The 13,617-nt window shown below is 34.2% G+C and overlaps 1 protein-coding gene across 1 annotated transcript; it reads left to right on the top strand.

Moving 5' to 3' along the window:
- Positions 1-5,660: 5,660 nt before the first annotated feature.
- Positions 5,661-13,227, top strand: LOC132715319 (sorbitol dehydrogenase-like). Its single transcript, XM_060698313.1, has 9 exons — positions 5,661-5,887; positions 6,766-6,799; positions 7,060-7,224; positions 7,804-7,963; positions 8,193-8,311; positions 9,222-9,287; positions 9,779-9,954; positions 11,155-11,308; positions 12,926-13,227. Exons 1-9 carry the CDS (start codon positions 5,834-5,836, stop codon positions 13,045-13,047), a joined length of 1,050 nt encoding a protein of 349 aa, XP_060554296.1. The 5' UTR covers positions 5,661-5,833; the 3' UTR covers positions 13,048-13,227.
- Positions 13,228-13,617: the final 390 nt, after the last annotated feature.

The raw sequence follows: 13,617 nt of genomic DNA, 5'->3' as shown, positions 1-13,617 counted from the left end.
TCGAAGGTTTAACTTTATTACTTGATTTAGTACTACAAATGTACTAGTATTAAATATTTATAACATGTTTACAAAACGTTTTTTTTTTCAAACGTAATCCAATTAAGGTTAAAATCGCCCCTACGTCCGAATGAAGTATAGATTAGTGTTCATTAGTAAGCATTTAAAAATTAAATTAGACAAGAACGACGCATGTGTTCGACCGATACAATTTGGTAAATGCTTCCTAATAAAAACTAATCAATTTAGTGTTTAAATTATTTTATAAACAATCGATTTTGCAGATTCATCAAAGTAAACGTGTTAAGATTCATATAAAATACTGCAATCTTTTTGGACACAAAATAATTTCATTCAAACACTAAACATCGAAACATACATGCATACTTTTACACAAATGCAGTCTACTTAAATGACGACGACATGTTCAATCGAAACTCCTGATGATGAAATAAGGTAAATTGCAAACAGCGCTAGAGGCAGTGGACAAATATAAAATCTTCATTATCTTTTTATTTTACGGCTACAAAAACATTTTATAACACAGGGTTTTTAAAAATTTTTTAACATTAAAAATGAACAATGACTTTCATTATTTTTGTCAAAATTATTTTATATGTTATATTTAAAAAGAGGATGTTCAAAATATAAGCAACGGGTCAAATTTCAGAAGTACTTAACAAACAGTGCCAAAATAATTATCTCAGTCCTTCAAAATATTCACCGCCATGTGAAAGTTTCAGTCTTTTTTTAAGGTTAGAAGCGACCACTTTGCGAACTTTCGAAGTACGCGTCTGAAAATTGGCATGCAAAAAAATTGACCATATTTCTGCATTGGATTTCGTTGATTATTATTTCAAAAGTTCAGCCAATTTTTGTACAAACGACCATCAAAGCCCGTTTTTGAACATGACGTCGTTTCATATCCTTGGCAACTGTTACTGGTATTTCAACGCCATTAGCGGACAAAATATCTTAAATTTTAAAGCATTCAACGGAAATTACTTTTTCCTTTAAGCTGATATAAAATTTATCGTTTTACACCGAAAATTGTTTGAGTAATGGAAAGAAAATTGTCAATTTTGTGTAAATTTTGACGTTCAGTTTAACCGCATTTTTAGGCTTAAAATCGGCTTATTAAAGAATTCCTGAAATAAATTTTTGATTTTTTTCTTTAAACGTCCTTTAAAATGTATACTTAGTCAAAATAACTAAAAAAATTAGGGGGTCACCGACTCAATTTTTTCGGTACACGTGATTTTATTTCTCCCACCCCTTTGGATAAAAGTCACGATATCACGGGGCGTTTGTTTTTTTTGATGTTATTAAAACGATCGCCCTGTGTCAAAATCCCGCTTTTTACGGCATTTTACGCTATTATGACCACTACGGAAAATATATGGAAACAATAAAGGGTACGGAATTCCGTATATTATAGATAGACAGGTAAAAATAAGTGAAATTTGATGTACGGGACCGTATATCATGCAATACGTATATGACTAATATACCGTGATCCGTGCACTCGTAATATGAGGGAACTTTGAATGAAGTCCGTATTTACTAAAATGCGTATCTTTTTTAATTACACGGTCAGATATTACCACAATATGATTTTTTTATTCTTGTAAATATACTTTAATATAGATTTTGTATATGAAACATAGAATAAAGATGCGCTTCAGAATTACCCACTTTCTACAAGAGGAATGAAATAATAGTCTGATCTGATATTTGTCAGAATAACAATACATAGTAAAACTTTGAGTAAAATGTAATATTTCTCGGTTTTATTAACATGTCAGTTGCATACTGATTAAATAGTTAGTGAAACATCGACAGATCCTCTACAGTGCCCGTAGCATGTACAGGCAAAAATGACAACATATATATTGAAAAATCTTTATTTTGTATAAAGATTTACAACGCAACACTCCTTTGTGCAGTATCTAGCTCAGGGCCGCCGGTTCGCTTAAATCCGCAGACATGTATTTACAGCGTTTCATTATATTTCATGTTTAAAGTACTGTTTCTAAATTTTCCTGTTCAAAATAAATCTACCATAAATTTGGCTATATAGTGAATAATGAATATTTGCAAAGGCCGATTTGATAGTAATGTGTTTAATACAGCGTTTATGGTGAATCCTCAATCAATCGTTATTTTTAACATTATAATATTCTAAAATGATAAGCAAAACGAGAGAATATGTATTACAGATGTTTATTTACTTGTAGAATCGAACGTGCTACATCTGTAATCCAACACCCACTGAGCTAACGTTTCAAGCATGACTGTTTGCTTCACGCTAATATAATTGACTAAGTTTCATTTATGAACCGTATATTTTAATTTGTCAATATTTCGCCAATTCTGTCAAATTGTTGCAATAGTTTTTGATTACAAGTGAAATTCAAATTCTGGTTTTTAATAGGTGAAATAAAATACATATCACTTACAGTATATCACTCATTATGTGGGTAATGCAAAATGTATAAATTTGCAGAATTTCTTGTAGACTACGTATTAATTTATGATTGAATTTCCGTAAATTTCTAAATTTACATAAAAATATATAGTTGCTTTTTGTTCCTTATGGCATATTTCTCGATTCAAGTTTATTAATCTTATTGTATTATAATATCAAAAAGGAACACCGCTAATAATTACTCTCAGCTGTATTTATTTTTGTTTGCGCAGCGTACGCGTTGCCGTTGGACGCCTGACGTCATTTTCTTTACATGCGTCTGTTTACAATTCCTTATGAAGTTATTATTCATGCTTATAAAAACAAGAAAAAATCGTTCTTTTTTCGTACAATTTTAAGAATTTGTAATGGAACATTGTTGTTGTTGTTTTATATGTATTAGTAAAACTCTAGAACAATTCTCCTGATATTCTGAACATTATTGCCGCACTTTGAAATCTCAAACGTATCTGCATACGTCGAATTTCGCTACAAAATTACTCACGGGGTGGGGGAAAAAATCACGTGTACTGAAAAATTTGAGTCGGTGACCCCCTATTTTTTTTAAGTTATTTTGACTCAGTATACATTTTAAAGGACGTTTAAAGAAAAAAATCAAAAATTTATTCCAGGATTTTTTTAATAAGCCGCTTTAAAGCCGAAAATTGCGGCTAAACTGAACGTCAAATTTTACACAAATTTGAAAATTTTCTTTCCATTACTCAAACAATTTTCGGCGTAAAACAATAAATTTTATATCTGCTTAAAGGAAAAAATAATTTTCGTCAAATGCTGTAGGAATTAAGATATTTTGTCCGCTAATGGCGTTGAAATACCAGTAACAGTTGCCAAGGATACGCAACGACGTCATGTTCAAAAACGGGCTTTGATGGTCAACTTTGACGTCATGTGTACAAAAATTGGCTGAAACTTTTGAAATAAAATCAACGAAATCCAATCAGAAATATGGTCAATTTTTGCATGCTAATTTTCAAGACGCTACTCGAAAGTTCGCAAAGTGTCGCGTTCTACCTTAATCCATCTTTTTAAATGCGTTTTCATAATCTTTACGAGGTATACTGTTCAGACACTGGACAATAGCCGAGCCAAGATTTTTTTCGCGTTTGATATTTTCTTCCAGCAAGGTGTTTTCTTTGCCTGGGAAATAGGAAAAAGTCACATGGGGCAAGATCTGAAAAATAAGCAGGCTGAGGAAGCTCGACAACCTTTTTCTGATTCAGATATTCTGGTACAATGGCCGCTTTGTGTAACGAAGCATTGTCATGCAACAACCTGACACCACGGAGACCAGTTGCTGGTCGACGGTTTTTGAAATATTTCTTTAATTTATGAAGGACCTTTTCTTTGTAAAACTTGGCATGTACAGATCTACCATTTGTTACGGTAATTTGAATAGCAGGACCTTGATTGGTAAAGAAAATAACATACTCGTACATGACCTTTTGACGCTCATGGTGCGTTTTGCTATGTAAGGTCTTTGGCTTCCTTTGATTGCCCATATTTTGTTATGTATCTTTTCGCTTGGGCTCATGAAAGTGAACCCACGTCTCATCGCCAGTGATGATTTTTGCAAAAGATCGATTGTTGCATTTAGGGAACTGTTTCAACAATTATTTTGTTTGGAGAGTCCTATCCGAGCAAGTTTTTGCTCTTTTGTAAGGAGATGGAGTATCCATCTGGCACTTAAACTTCTCATTTTTAAATCATGTCTGAGAATTGTACGAGCGGCTCCTACAGAGATACCAACGCATTTAGCTATATATACCTTGTTGTAACTTGCATCAGTAGCAATCAGATCCTGTACTTTTTCAACCATTTTTGGCGAAGTTACAGTTTTAAGACGGCGTGCATGAGGTGCATCTTTTACTGAATCCAACCACTAAAATTTCTTACACCACCGTGTGTCAGATTAAAAAGAAAATTCATTGTTCCCATAAACACAACATAATTTATTAAATATGTCTTTTACCTGTGTACAAAGAATACAGCGGTTCTTGGTATAGAACCGTATTTGGTCAGTGAAAGGCGGCCTTTTCCTTTAGTATACACAGGTTTCGAGCTATTGTCAAAGCAAGACGGAAAAGATTCACACATCTATTGTATCTATTGAGAGCATACACAACCATCTATGCGGTACATGTAAATACAAGGAAGTTCGTGCAAAACGTGGTTAAAATCGAGATATTGGCATAGTTGCACCCCTCGTACTGTATATTATATTTGTTTTGCAATCTTCATTTTAATGATCAGAGAACACTTGACTGACACGTTTGTTAAGCTGTTTCATGTGTAAGTATGAACTAACCTACAATGAGCGTCCGAGGTCTCGTATATAAATTATAGAATATGACCACAGGAGCTTGATATTCTATCAATAATCGCTCTAAAGTCCAATTAGAAAAAAATCATACCTATATATAAAAATAGTATTTTTTATATATAGGTATGAGTTGTTTTTTTCTAATCGGACTTAAGAGCGATTATTGATAGATTTCAAGCTCCTGTGATATGACCAACCTAGCCAAATAGGCTAGTGCATTGAAACTGAGGGGCACAGGTTCAAGCTCCAGAAGAGGCAACTTCTGGTAGCCAAGTTAAGAAAAATCTCCAGAACCCCGTAAACCATACGGTAAATTTTATTTAAGTTTGCATACAGGTGTCCTTTGAGGTATATAACTGACCTATGTTGTCAATTTTATAGTTACTCATAGTGCCCATTATGGGGCTCATACCTTAAACTGTAAGCATAGTTATACAAGCTGAATCGGGTTATGTATATTTTATAGTTTTTGTTATATACAGTCATATAACCTGCTATAAGTCTTATAGTAACTTATTCATTCGCTTTGTAGCCCTATTATTATGAATGATTATTTTATACGAATGATATAAACGTCTCGAAGAAGTTCATTTTAATGGTAATCGTGACGTTTTAAATATTCACCACATCTGCAAATACGCAGATTAAGTTCTTTTATCACTAGTAGTTTTATGCAGTAAAAGAAGATTTTTGAAGGACAAATTGCAGTAAGAATGCATATATTGCATTAACTTACAACCGTTTATGATCTTAAATACGCTATGGTCAGGCCAGATGCCACATTAGTATTTCGATATTGAAATCTAGTAATGGATTGTTCGAAACAAAGCAGGACACGTTCATAATGAAAATTATAAAGGGAAGGACAGGTAGGTAAGTTTACCGTTTCACTCATAAAATAAGTTTAAAAAATCAGCCTGACTGAAAAAAGATTTGCTGTGCTTATTAGACCGTGGTCAAGTTTGAAGGCATTACTGTCATGGCCTTTGATTTTTTTACGCAGTTTCTTTTTATCTTTGGTGATAATGGCGGATAACAATTTAACGGCGTTTTTATACAATAAGAAAGATATACGGCTGGTAAGAATAATTACATATGTTTTAGAATGGTCAAAGAACTTCAAGTTTTGTTGTTGTTTTTTTCACGGAGCACATGTGAAATTTTCAAGATTAGTTTTAAAATGTTTTGATTTAAAGATAAATAAATTTTAGATTTTAGCTCACCTGTCGTCCGACGTCAACTGTTAACTCTATAAATAGAATCGTTGTCAAACTTTGTCGGAATGTAATACTAGTAGTACACGGAAGAAAAATCTTTTATCTTTCGTCAAAATAAAAACCAGTTAAAATCAAAGCATTAAGGTAACATGAACCTTCATCAAACTTTGTTAGAGTATTTATCTCAATAATATCTGAGATAATATCGGAGGCAGAACATAGATCATCTTGGGTCAGAAACCGGGAGAAAAACACTATTAAAAAGACACACTTCTTCATACTATTTTCATCAAACTTTGTAGGAACATTTATCTTTATGGTATATTGGTAAGCTTAGAAAATGGGCTATCTTGGATAAAAAGGGCAGGTCATAAAGTGAATTGAAATGAAATGAAAGCCTCTGTCCCCTTTTCTGCTCATCAAACTTTTTTTGTTTGTGTCTTGTTTATGGTTTTTACAAGATTAGATTGTCAAAACAAGGCCACAATAACAATTTCATGCAGTTACTGCTTTAGTTGGTGTTTATCAATATTTGCAAGAATTGAAACATGTTTAAATAAACTTGAGCATTTATACTAAGGTGAGCGAATAAGTGCCATCATGGCGATCTTGTTCATGGTAAACATCTGTGACTAATAATGGTAAGAGATGTGTTCCTGCAAAATATGACTATTAATTTTCTTGTCGATAAATTACATTTAAATATATAAAATCTAAAGAAAATCCTATTTTTGTCACAGGAAAACATCAGTATACCAGAACCAGGTCCTGGGCGTGAGTATTTTTGATAATTTTTACCTCCCTTCCCCCACAATTTTCTTGAAAATAAGATCATCTGAAATATAAAAAGCAAGTATTTATCAATGTAACGTTGGTCATCTTGATACTTACTGAATGTATCACTTTTGCTATAAGTCGGTCGTATTCGATTTTTTTTTAACTTAGCGCACTGTAGTAATACGAGTATTACTAACTAATGTATTTACTAACGTCGCCATTTCTTCTTTAAAACGTTTCAAAGACATATTTTTCAGAGGTTCAAGTGCGCATGCAGCATGTAGGTATTTGTGGCACCGATCTGCACATGTTCGAGCATTTTGCTTTTGGTGAAAATAATATAACGGAGCCGTTACCACTTGGACATGAATCAGCTGGAATCATCAGCAAACTTGGGGACGGAGTTATTTCCCTTCAAGTTGGTAAGAATGAATGTGTTGTGCTGGTTACAAATACTTGGTACAATGCTCTTAATGTCAGTTATTGTATCATTTTGTTAAACAATATACTGTTGTCTGCATAACTTCAGTACTTTGATATTGAAATCCCTCGAACTTCTTGATCCCTGTTTGATATTGAAATTTCTTGGACTTCAAATAACTGTCTGACGGACTCCCAGTTGTCTGTTTCATATCAAAACCTCTCACTGCTTGAAATTTCTTGGACTTCTAAATAATTGTCTGATATTGAAACCCTCGGACTCCCAGTTGACTGTATGATATTGAAAACCCTCATACGCCCAGATGTTTGTTTGTTTGTTGTCTGGTCGGTTTTAAAACGGGACTATTCTATTTAAAGAATTTTGCAGAATAATGCGAGAGTGTTCCTAATATATTCGTAGGTTCACATAATATAATCATCCGCCTTTTTGGATGATTGTATGGTGGTACTTCATGTAAATGTAAGTCAAAAACAGGAAATCTTGCCAAACATATTCTTTAAGAAACGTGGGAACCATGATCTTTTGATTTTAAATACTATGTATACTTTTCTACAAACAGGTGACAAAGTAGCGCTGGAGTCCATATATGGCTGTATGTCATGTTCCGTTTGTAAGAAAGGTAACTACAACCTTTGTGATGATGTTAAAGTATGTGGCACACCAATGACATGGGGAAGTATGTCGAAGTACTTCGTACACAAAGCCAGTGATTGTTATAAGTATGTTGTTTTTATTGTTTTAAAATTATTTTTTATAGTTGTTTGTATTTCGCATGATCAACTTTTCTTTATTTCATAGAAACAAAATATCTGCAGTCTGTTTGTTTGTTGTTACCCTTACGTTGTAAATTAAAAAAATATTTTTATAGTTAAATTTTGTGCTTTTTTGCGAATTTTATTTAAATGCCACTCAAATCTTTGCTGTTGCTTGTTAATTACGATCTTCTAGATTACCAAATCACGTGAGCACTGAAGAAGGTGCGTTGATGGAGCCATTGACGGTTGCAATACATTCCTGTCGCCGTGCAGGTATTGGTCTTGGTCATGACGTCCTGGTCACAGGTGACGGTAAGCACATATTCGATAAAAATGTCCTGATATAAAAATGTCGCCCCTACATTCAATCAGGGATGTTATATTTTCGATCCTTAAATATCGTTCAGCACGACATTATTGTTGTGTTTGTGGTACTTTTAGCTTTTTTACTTATTTAGCATTTCTCTAGTTGTGTGGTTCCAATATTCCTACTTGAATATTGTTGAATCACCCTTAGGAACTGTTGCCTGCTTTTTAAATTTGTCTTTTGACGTCATATCTGTGATATGCAGACTTTAAAACCTCTTATCACCTTTCAAAATTCCATATAATTTAGTTCCGCCCTTTGTTCTCTCGTTTAGGGCACTCGCATTCTTTTACTTGGGGACCATACGCCGCTTTTCATGAAATGGCACGAAAGTGTCACATTGAAGATTCCATGATAACTGCCGTATGAACACATCTACGGATGTTTCTAAATTCAAAATTTCACCATTACCATGACTAAATGTTGAATTCTGCTTAAGCCGGTGCGAGAGGGCGTGGGCGGTAACTTGCACTTTTCCATTACCGTCCATGAACAGGCTCAATCAAACAGAGCCTGCAACATTTTCAATTTTGTCTTGTTGGGCTTTCTTTAGGGATTCTTTATTTCTCTCTATATAAATGGTACCTATGCTATGTAAGTACATGTATTTGTTGATTTTATGGTAAAACTAGTATTTGAATGACGTAGTTTTGGTTAAACGTGAGAGAGATGTATGCTATTTAGTAGTTATTGTTCTCGGAATGTCACTTGTGTCATGCGAAGCTGTGTTTCGAGCACAGAAAATACGTATATTTCAATTGTAAGGCTTTAATTGTAATTTCCGCGACATTTACGGAAACAGATACTGTAGGATAGTTACATTCAGAGACAGCGTCATTATTGTTATACTTTCAGGACCAATTGGTGTCATGACAGTTATGGCGGCAAAAGCAAGTGGTGCTACCCGTGTTGGGATAACAGGTAAATGAACAATATAATTATAACGCAATTTTTTTCTATACCATTGGGTAACTCTTGTGTTACTTCTTAAAACAGAGTGCTTAATATTTACCCAGGAACAAAACCAAATACTGACACAAAGAAAAACTTGGCTTCAATTTGAATCGTATTAATTGCACCCTCGTAAAGGAGGCTCTTTTCTCCCGTCATCTCTTTCCCTTGGGAATCGTGGTTACTATGCATTATGTTTTAATAGGCTTATTACATATAAGTACATTGTATCATTAAGATCGAACTGCATAAAATGAAAAAGTTTTTTTTACAGTTTACAACTAGCAATCCGGCCGTTAAACATTGCAATATTATTGTATTTCCCCCTTCAATGATAATAATGTAAATTGATTATTGCACACGTATAAATATAATGAAAATATGTTATTTTCAGTTTCAGAAATTAAATTAGAACACGGTAGATATACATATTATGTATTTACACACTGCATATTTGTCAGGTAAACATGGCTATAGATTAAACATCGCTGAGAAAGTTGGAGCGGATTTCACGTTAAATGTGACATCAAAGGACCCCAAAGACGTTGTACAGATGGTGATAGATGCATTTGATGGTAAAGCAGACATGACTATAGATAGTACTGGCGTTGAGAGTTGTATTCAGACCGCCATAAATGTAAGCCGATAAACCCGCTTAATACACTTGTTACTATATATAGTAACAAAATTGCCTATGATTTCAACTGATTATGAGTGTCACGTGACCTATTATGAGTTTGCGGCCCGGGGCCGAGAACTAGTTATCAGCCCGCAGAACATGTGCACGTGCACAAACTGAAACAATGACGTCACATTTAACGTCATCAAACAGTTAACTGTAAAAGTGAAAGTAGGTTGTCAGCACGAATCGCTTTATTTTATTATGAGACCTTAAGCGTATTTAGTACAAACACATTTTTGTTACTATTGAATTTGAAGAAATAATACGACAAATTCATTCCGAAAAAAATGAAAATAAAACTTGCTTCTTGGTTCTACTGCTTTGAACACACAAACAGAAAACATCTCTGTACAGAACAGTAGAAGAGTACTGTAGACAAGAATTTCAACGAAAGAACTTCAAAGTCTATTTGTTTTGGTTATATTTTTGTTATTTTTTATTTTTTTTTGAAATGCTACTATTAGATCTACCAAGTGTATTAAAGACATTAATACACGTCAGCGTACGGCCGGAAGGTGATAATCGGCCCTGAATGAATAATGGCCCTCGGGCTAAAGCCCTCGGGTCCATTATTCATTTTGCGGGCCGATTATCACCTTCCGGCCCTCTCCTGCCGTGTATTAACCTCTTATTCTTTAAAGTCTGCTCTCGAGTTTTTCTTTAAAATCATTACATGTGTATTCAAATTATGTAGGGGTCAACACTAGAGATATAGCTGAATATTGACATAGGCAATTAGGCAATACACATCAATTTTGAATGTGTTGTTGTATAATAATGTATGGTTCGAGTTTTATGCCACACAAACATCGCGCGTAATACATTTTGTAATGCACTCTACTTTCCTCTCTATTTAACACAAGAAAAATGATATATAATAAATAGACTAATTAAAAAGTTTGCACAAGTCTTTCATATTTTTGAGATTTGAATTTCCCCGCACCTATAGAGAAGACATCAGCTCAAAACACATAAGCTCAAAACAATGTTCTAATCGTTCTAATCATTTATGCATTGGGAGTTAGCCTAACCAATTTGTGTCCAATCATCATTCCTAGCTTCATAGTAATGGATTTTACTCGGAAATAAATGTGCATTATATATACATCAGGCGAAGCAATACAGATAAACTAAAATAATTCATTTCTTTTTCAGACTACACGCAATGGTGGTAATGTTACAATCAGTGGACTGAGGGAAAATGTTGTCTCATTACCAATTGTTAGCGCTGGTTTTAGAGAAATTGATATCCGTGGGGTTGCTGTTAATGCACACTGTTATCCAATAGCACGAGCAATGGTAGCTGCAGGTAAGATAAAAGAAGGGGTAATCTTTATCCTTCTTTTTTAAATGCTACATGAAGCATGGAAAGTTAACCATAACGTGGATTGACCCTCTACATTTTGTTGCATTTAGCCACAAACGAGCCTCTTGCATTGTTCTTGCCTGATTTTAAATTCCATCAAGGCATACTTTTCCCTAGGTTACAGAATGTACTAGATAGCATTTGGTGACGCTTGATGTAAATTATCAAATGAAATCATATCATGTTGTAAAACTTTTTTTTAGCTCACCTGTCACTTTGTGACAGGGTGAGCTTTTGTGATCGCTTTTCGTCCGGCGTCCGTCCGTCCGTCGTCCGTCGTCCGTAAACTTTTACTTTAAATGACATCTCCTCATAAACCATTAAGCCAATTTCATCCAAACTTCTAAGGAATGTTCCTTTGGTGGTCACCTTTGAAAATTGTTCAAAGAATTTAATTCCATGCAGAACTCTGGTTGCCATGGCAACCAAAAAAAAAACTTTAAATAACTTCTTCTAAAAAATTCGAAGAGCTAGAGCTAAGATATTTAGCATGAAACATGTTTTAATGGATGTCTACCAAGTTTGTTCAAATAAGAGCCCTGGGGTCAAAATTGGCCCCGCCCCAGGGGGTCATTGATTTCCCTATATGTAAATAGTAAAAACTTAAAAAATCTTCTTTTAAAGAACCCAAAGAGCTAGAGCTAAGATATTTAGCATGAAACATGTTTTAATGGATGTCTACCAAGTTTGTTCAATTAAGAGCCCTGGGGTCAAAATTGGCCCCGCCCCAGGGGGTCATTGATTTTCCCTATATGAATATAGTAAAAACTTAAAAATCTTCTTTTAAAGAACCCAAAGAGCTAGAGCTAAGATATTAAGCATGAAACATGTTCTAATGGATGTCTACCAAGTTTGTTCAAATAAGAGCCCTGGGATCAAAATTGGCCCCGCCCCGGGGGACATTGATTTTCCTTATATGTGTATAGCAAAAACTTTAAAATCTCCTTCGAAAAAACCCGAATAGCTAGAGTGTAGATATAAAGCATGAAACATATTCTAGTAAGTGTCTACAAAGATTTTTCAAATAAAAGCCCTGGGGTCAAAACTGGCCCTGCCCCAGGGGTGTCATTGTTTTAAATATATGTGTAATGAAAAAACTTAAAAAATCTTCCTTTAAAAAACCCAACGAGCTAGACCTTAGATGTTTTGCATGAAACATCTTTTAATGGGTGTCTACCAAGTTTGTTCAAATAAAAGCCCTGGGGTTTAAACTGGCCCCGCTCCGGGGGGGGCCTATATACAGGTGAGCGACATCAGGGCCATCATGGCCCTCTTGTTTGTGGTTAGCAAACAAATTTTTTATGTAGCAAACCATAATGTACAAAATTAAATGTTTGTAACTGTGGTGTTTCGTATCTTATTGGACTATATTTCTTTACAGCTGTTCACATTTGTTTAAAGTTTTAAAATGTACTACAAGTGTGTAAAATATTTCGGACATATTAAAAAAGTCAACACAGTCATTTTTCATCGGGATACAACGAACAGTACATGGATTTTTCTCGAACAAAAATCGTAACCTTCTTTATTCAAACGAACCGGTTTAACTGTTGTTTTCAGGTCAGGTTAACATAAAGCCTTTGCTTACACACGAATTTCCCCTGGAGCAAGTGGATGATGCGTTTAAAATGGCAAATTCAAAAGAATGCATGAAAGTGATGATCAAATGTAACGAGAGTTAGGTGCAATATAGAAATTGTGTGACTAAGAAATATATTACCTGGAATGTAAATGTTAATGTAAACTGTATAAACAATTGCTTTGTGGTATTTTTTTTATATTTTATTCATTAGGTGTATATAGTATAGTTGTTCTGTACTACATAGCAACATATCTATATCTTATTCAATTTAGCTTATTCATTTTTAGCTCGACTATTCGCAGAATAATCGAGCTAATGCAGTCACCCATTTGTCGGCGTCGGCGTCGGCGTCGGCGTCCCTGTGGTTAAGTTTTTGTATGTAAGCTGGTATCTCCATAACTACTGAAGGGAATGGATTGAAACTTCACACACTTGTTCTCTGTGATTATCTAAGATGATTGGCACAAGTCCCATAACTCTGATTTGCTTTTTTTCATAATTATGCCCCTTTTTCGACTTAGAAATTCTTGGTTAAGTTTTTGTATGTAAGCTGGTATCTCCATAACTACTGAAGGGAATGGATTGAAACTTCACACACTTGTTCTCTGTGATTATCTAAGATGATTGGCACAAGTCCCATAACTCTGATTTGCTTTTTTTCATAATTATG

This window comes from Ruditapes philippinarum, unplaced genomic scaffold (assembly GCF_026571515.1).
Source record: "Ruditapes philippinarum isolate M1 unplaced genomic scaffold, ASM2657151v2 ctg9719_1_1_1_1, whole genome shotgun sequence".
Lineage (NCBI taxonomy): Eukaryota > Metazoa > Mollusca > Bivalvia > Venerida > Veneridae > Ruditapes > Ruditapes philippinarum.
The sequence above is the reverse complement of the archived record's forward strand: the minus strand, read 5'-3'. Positions and strand labels throughout refer to the sequence as shown.

What these genes read in the sequence shown, in the direction of transcription:
- LOC132715319 (XM_060698313.1), top strand. Translation starts at nt 5,834, where the DNA reads ATGGCGGATAACAATTTAACGGCGTTTTTATACAATAAGAAAGATATA. An exon ending in CGTCCTGGTCACAGGTGACG is followed by an intron (nt 8,312 to 9,221) that starts GTAAGCACATAT and finishes TTATACTTTCAG; the next exon opens with GACCAATTGGTGTCATGACA. An exon ending in ACGAGCAATGGTAGCTGCAG is followed by an intron (nt 11,309 to 12,925) that starts GTAAGATAAAAG and finishes TGTTGTTTTCAG; the next exon opens with GTCAGGTTAACATAAAGCCT.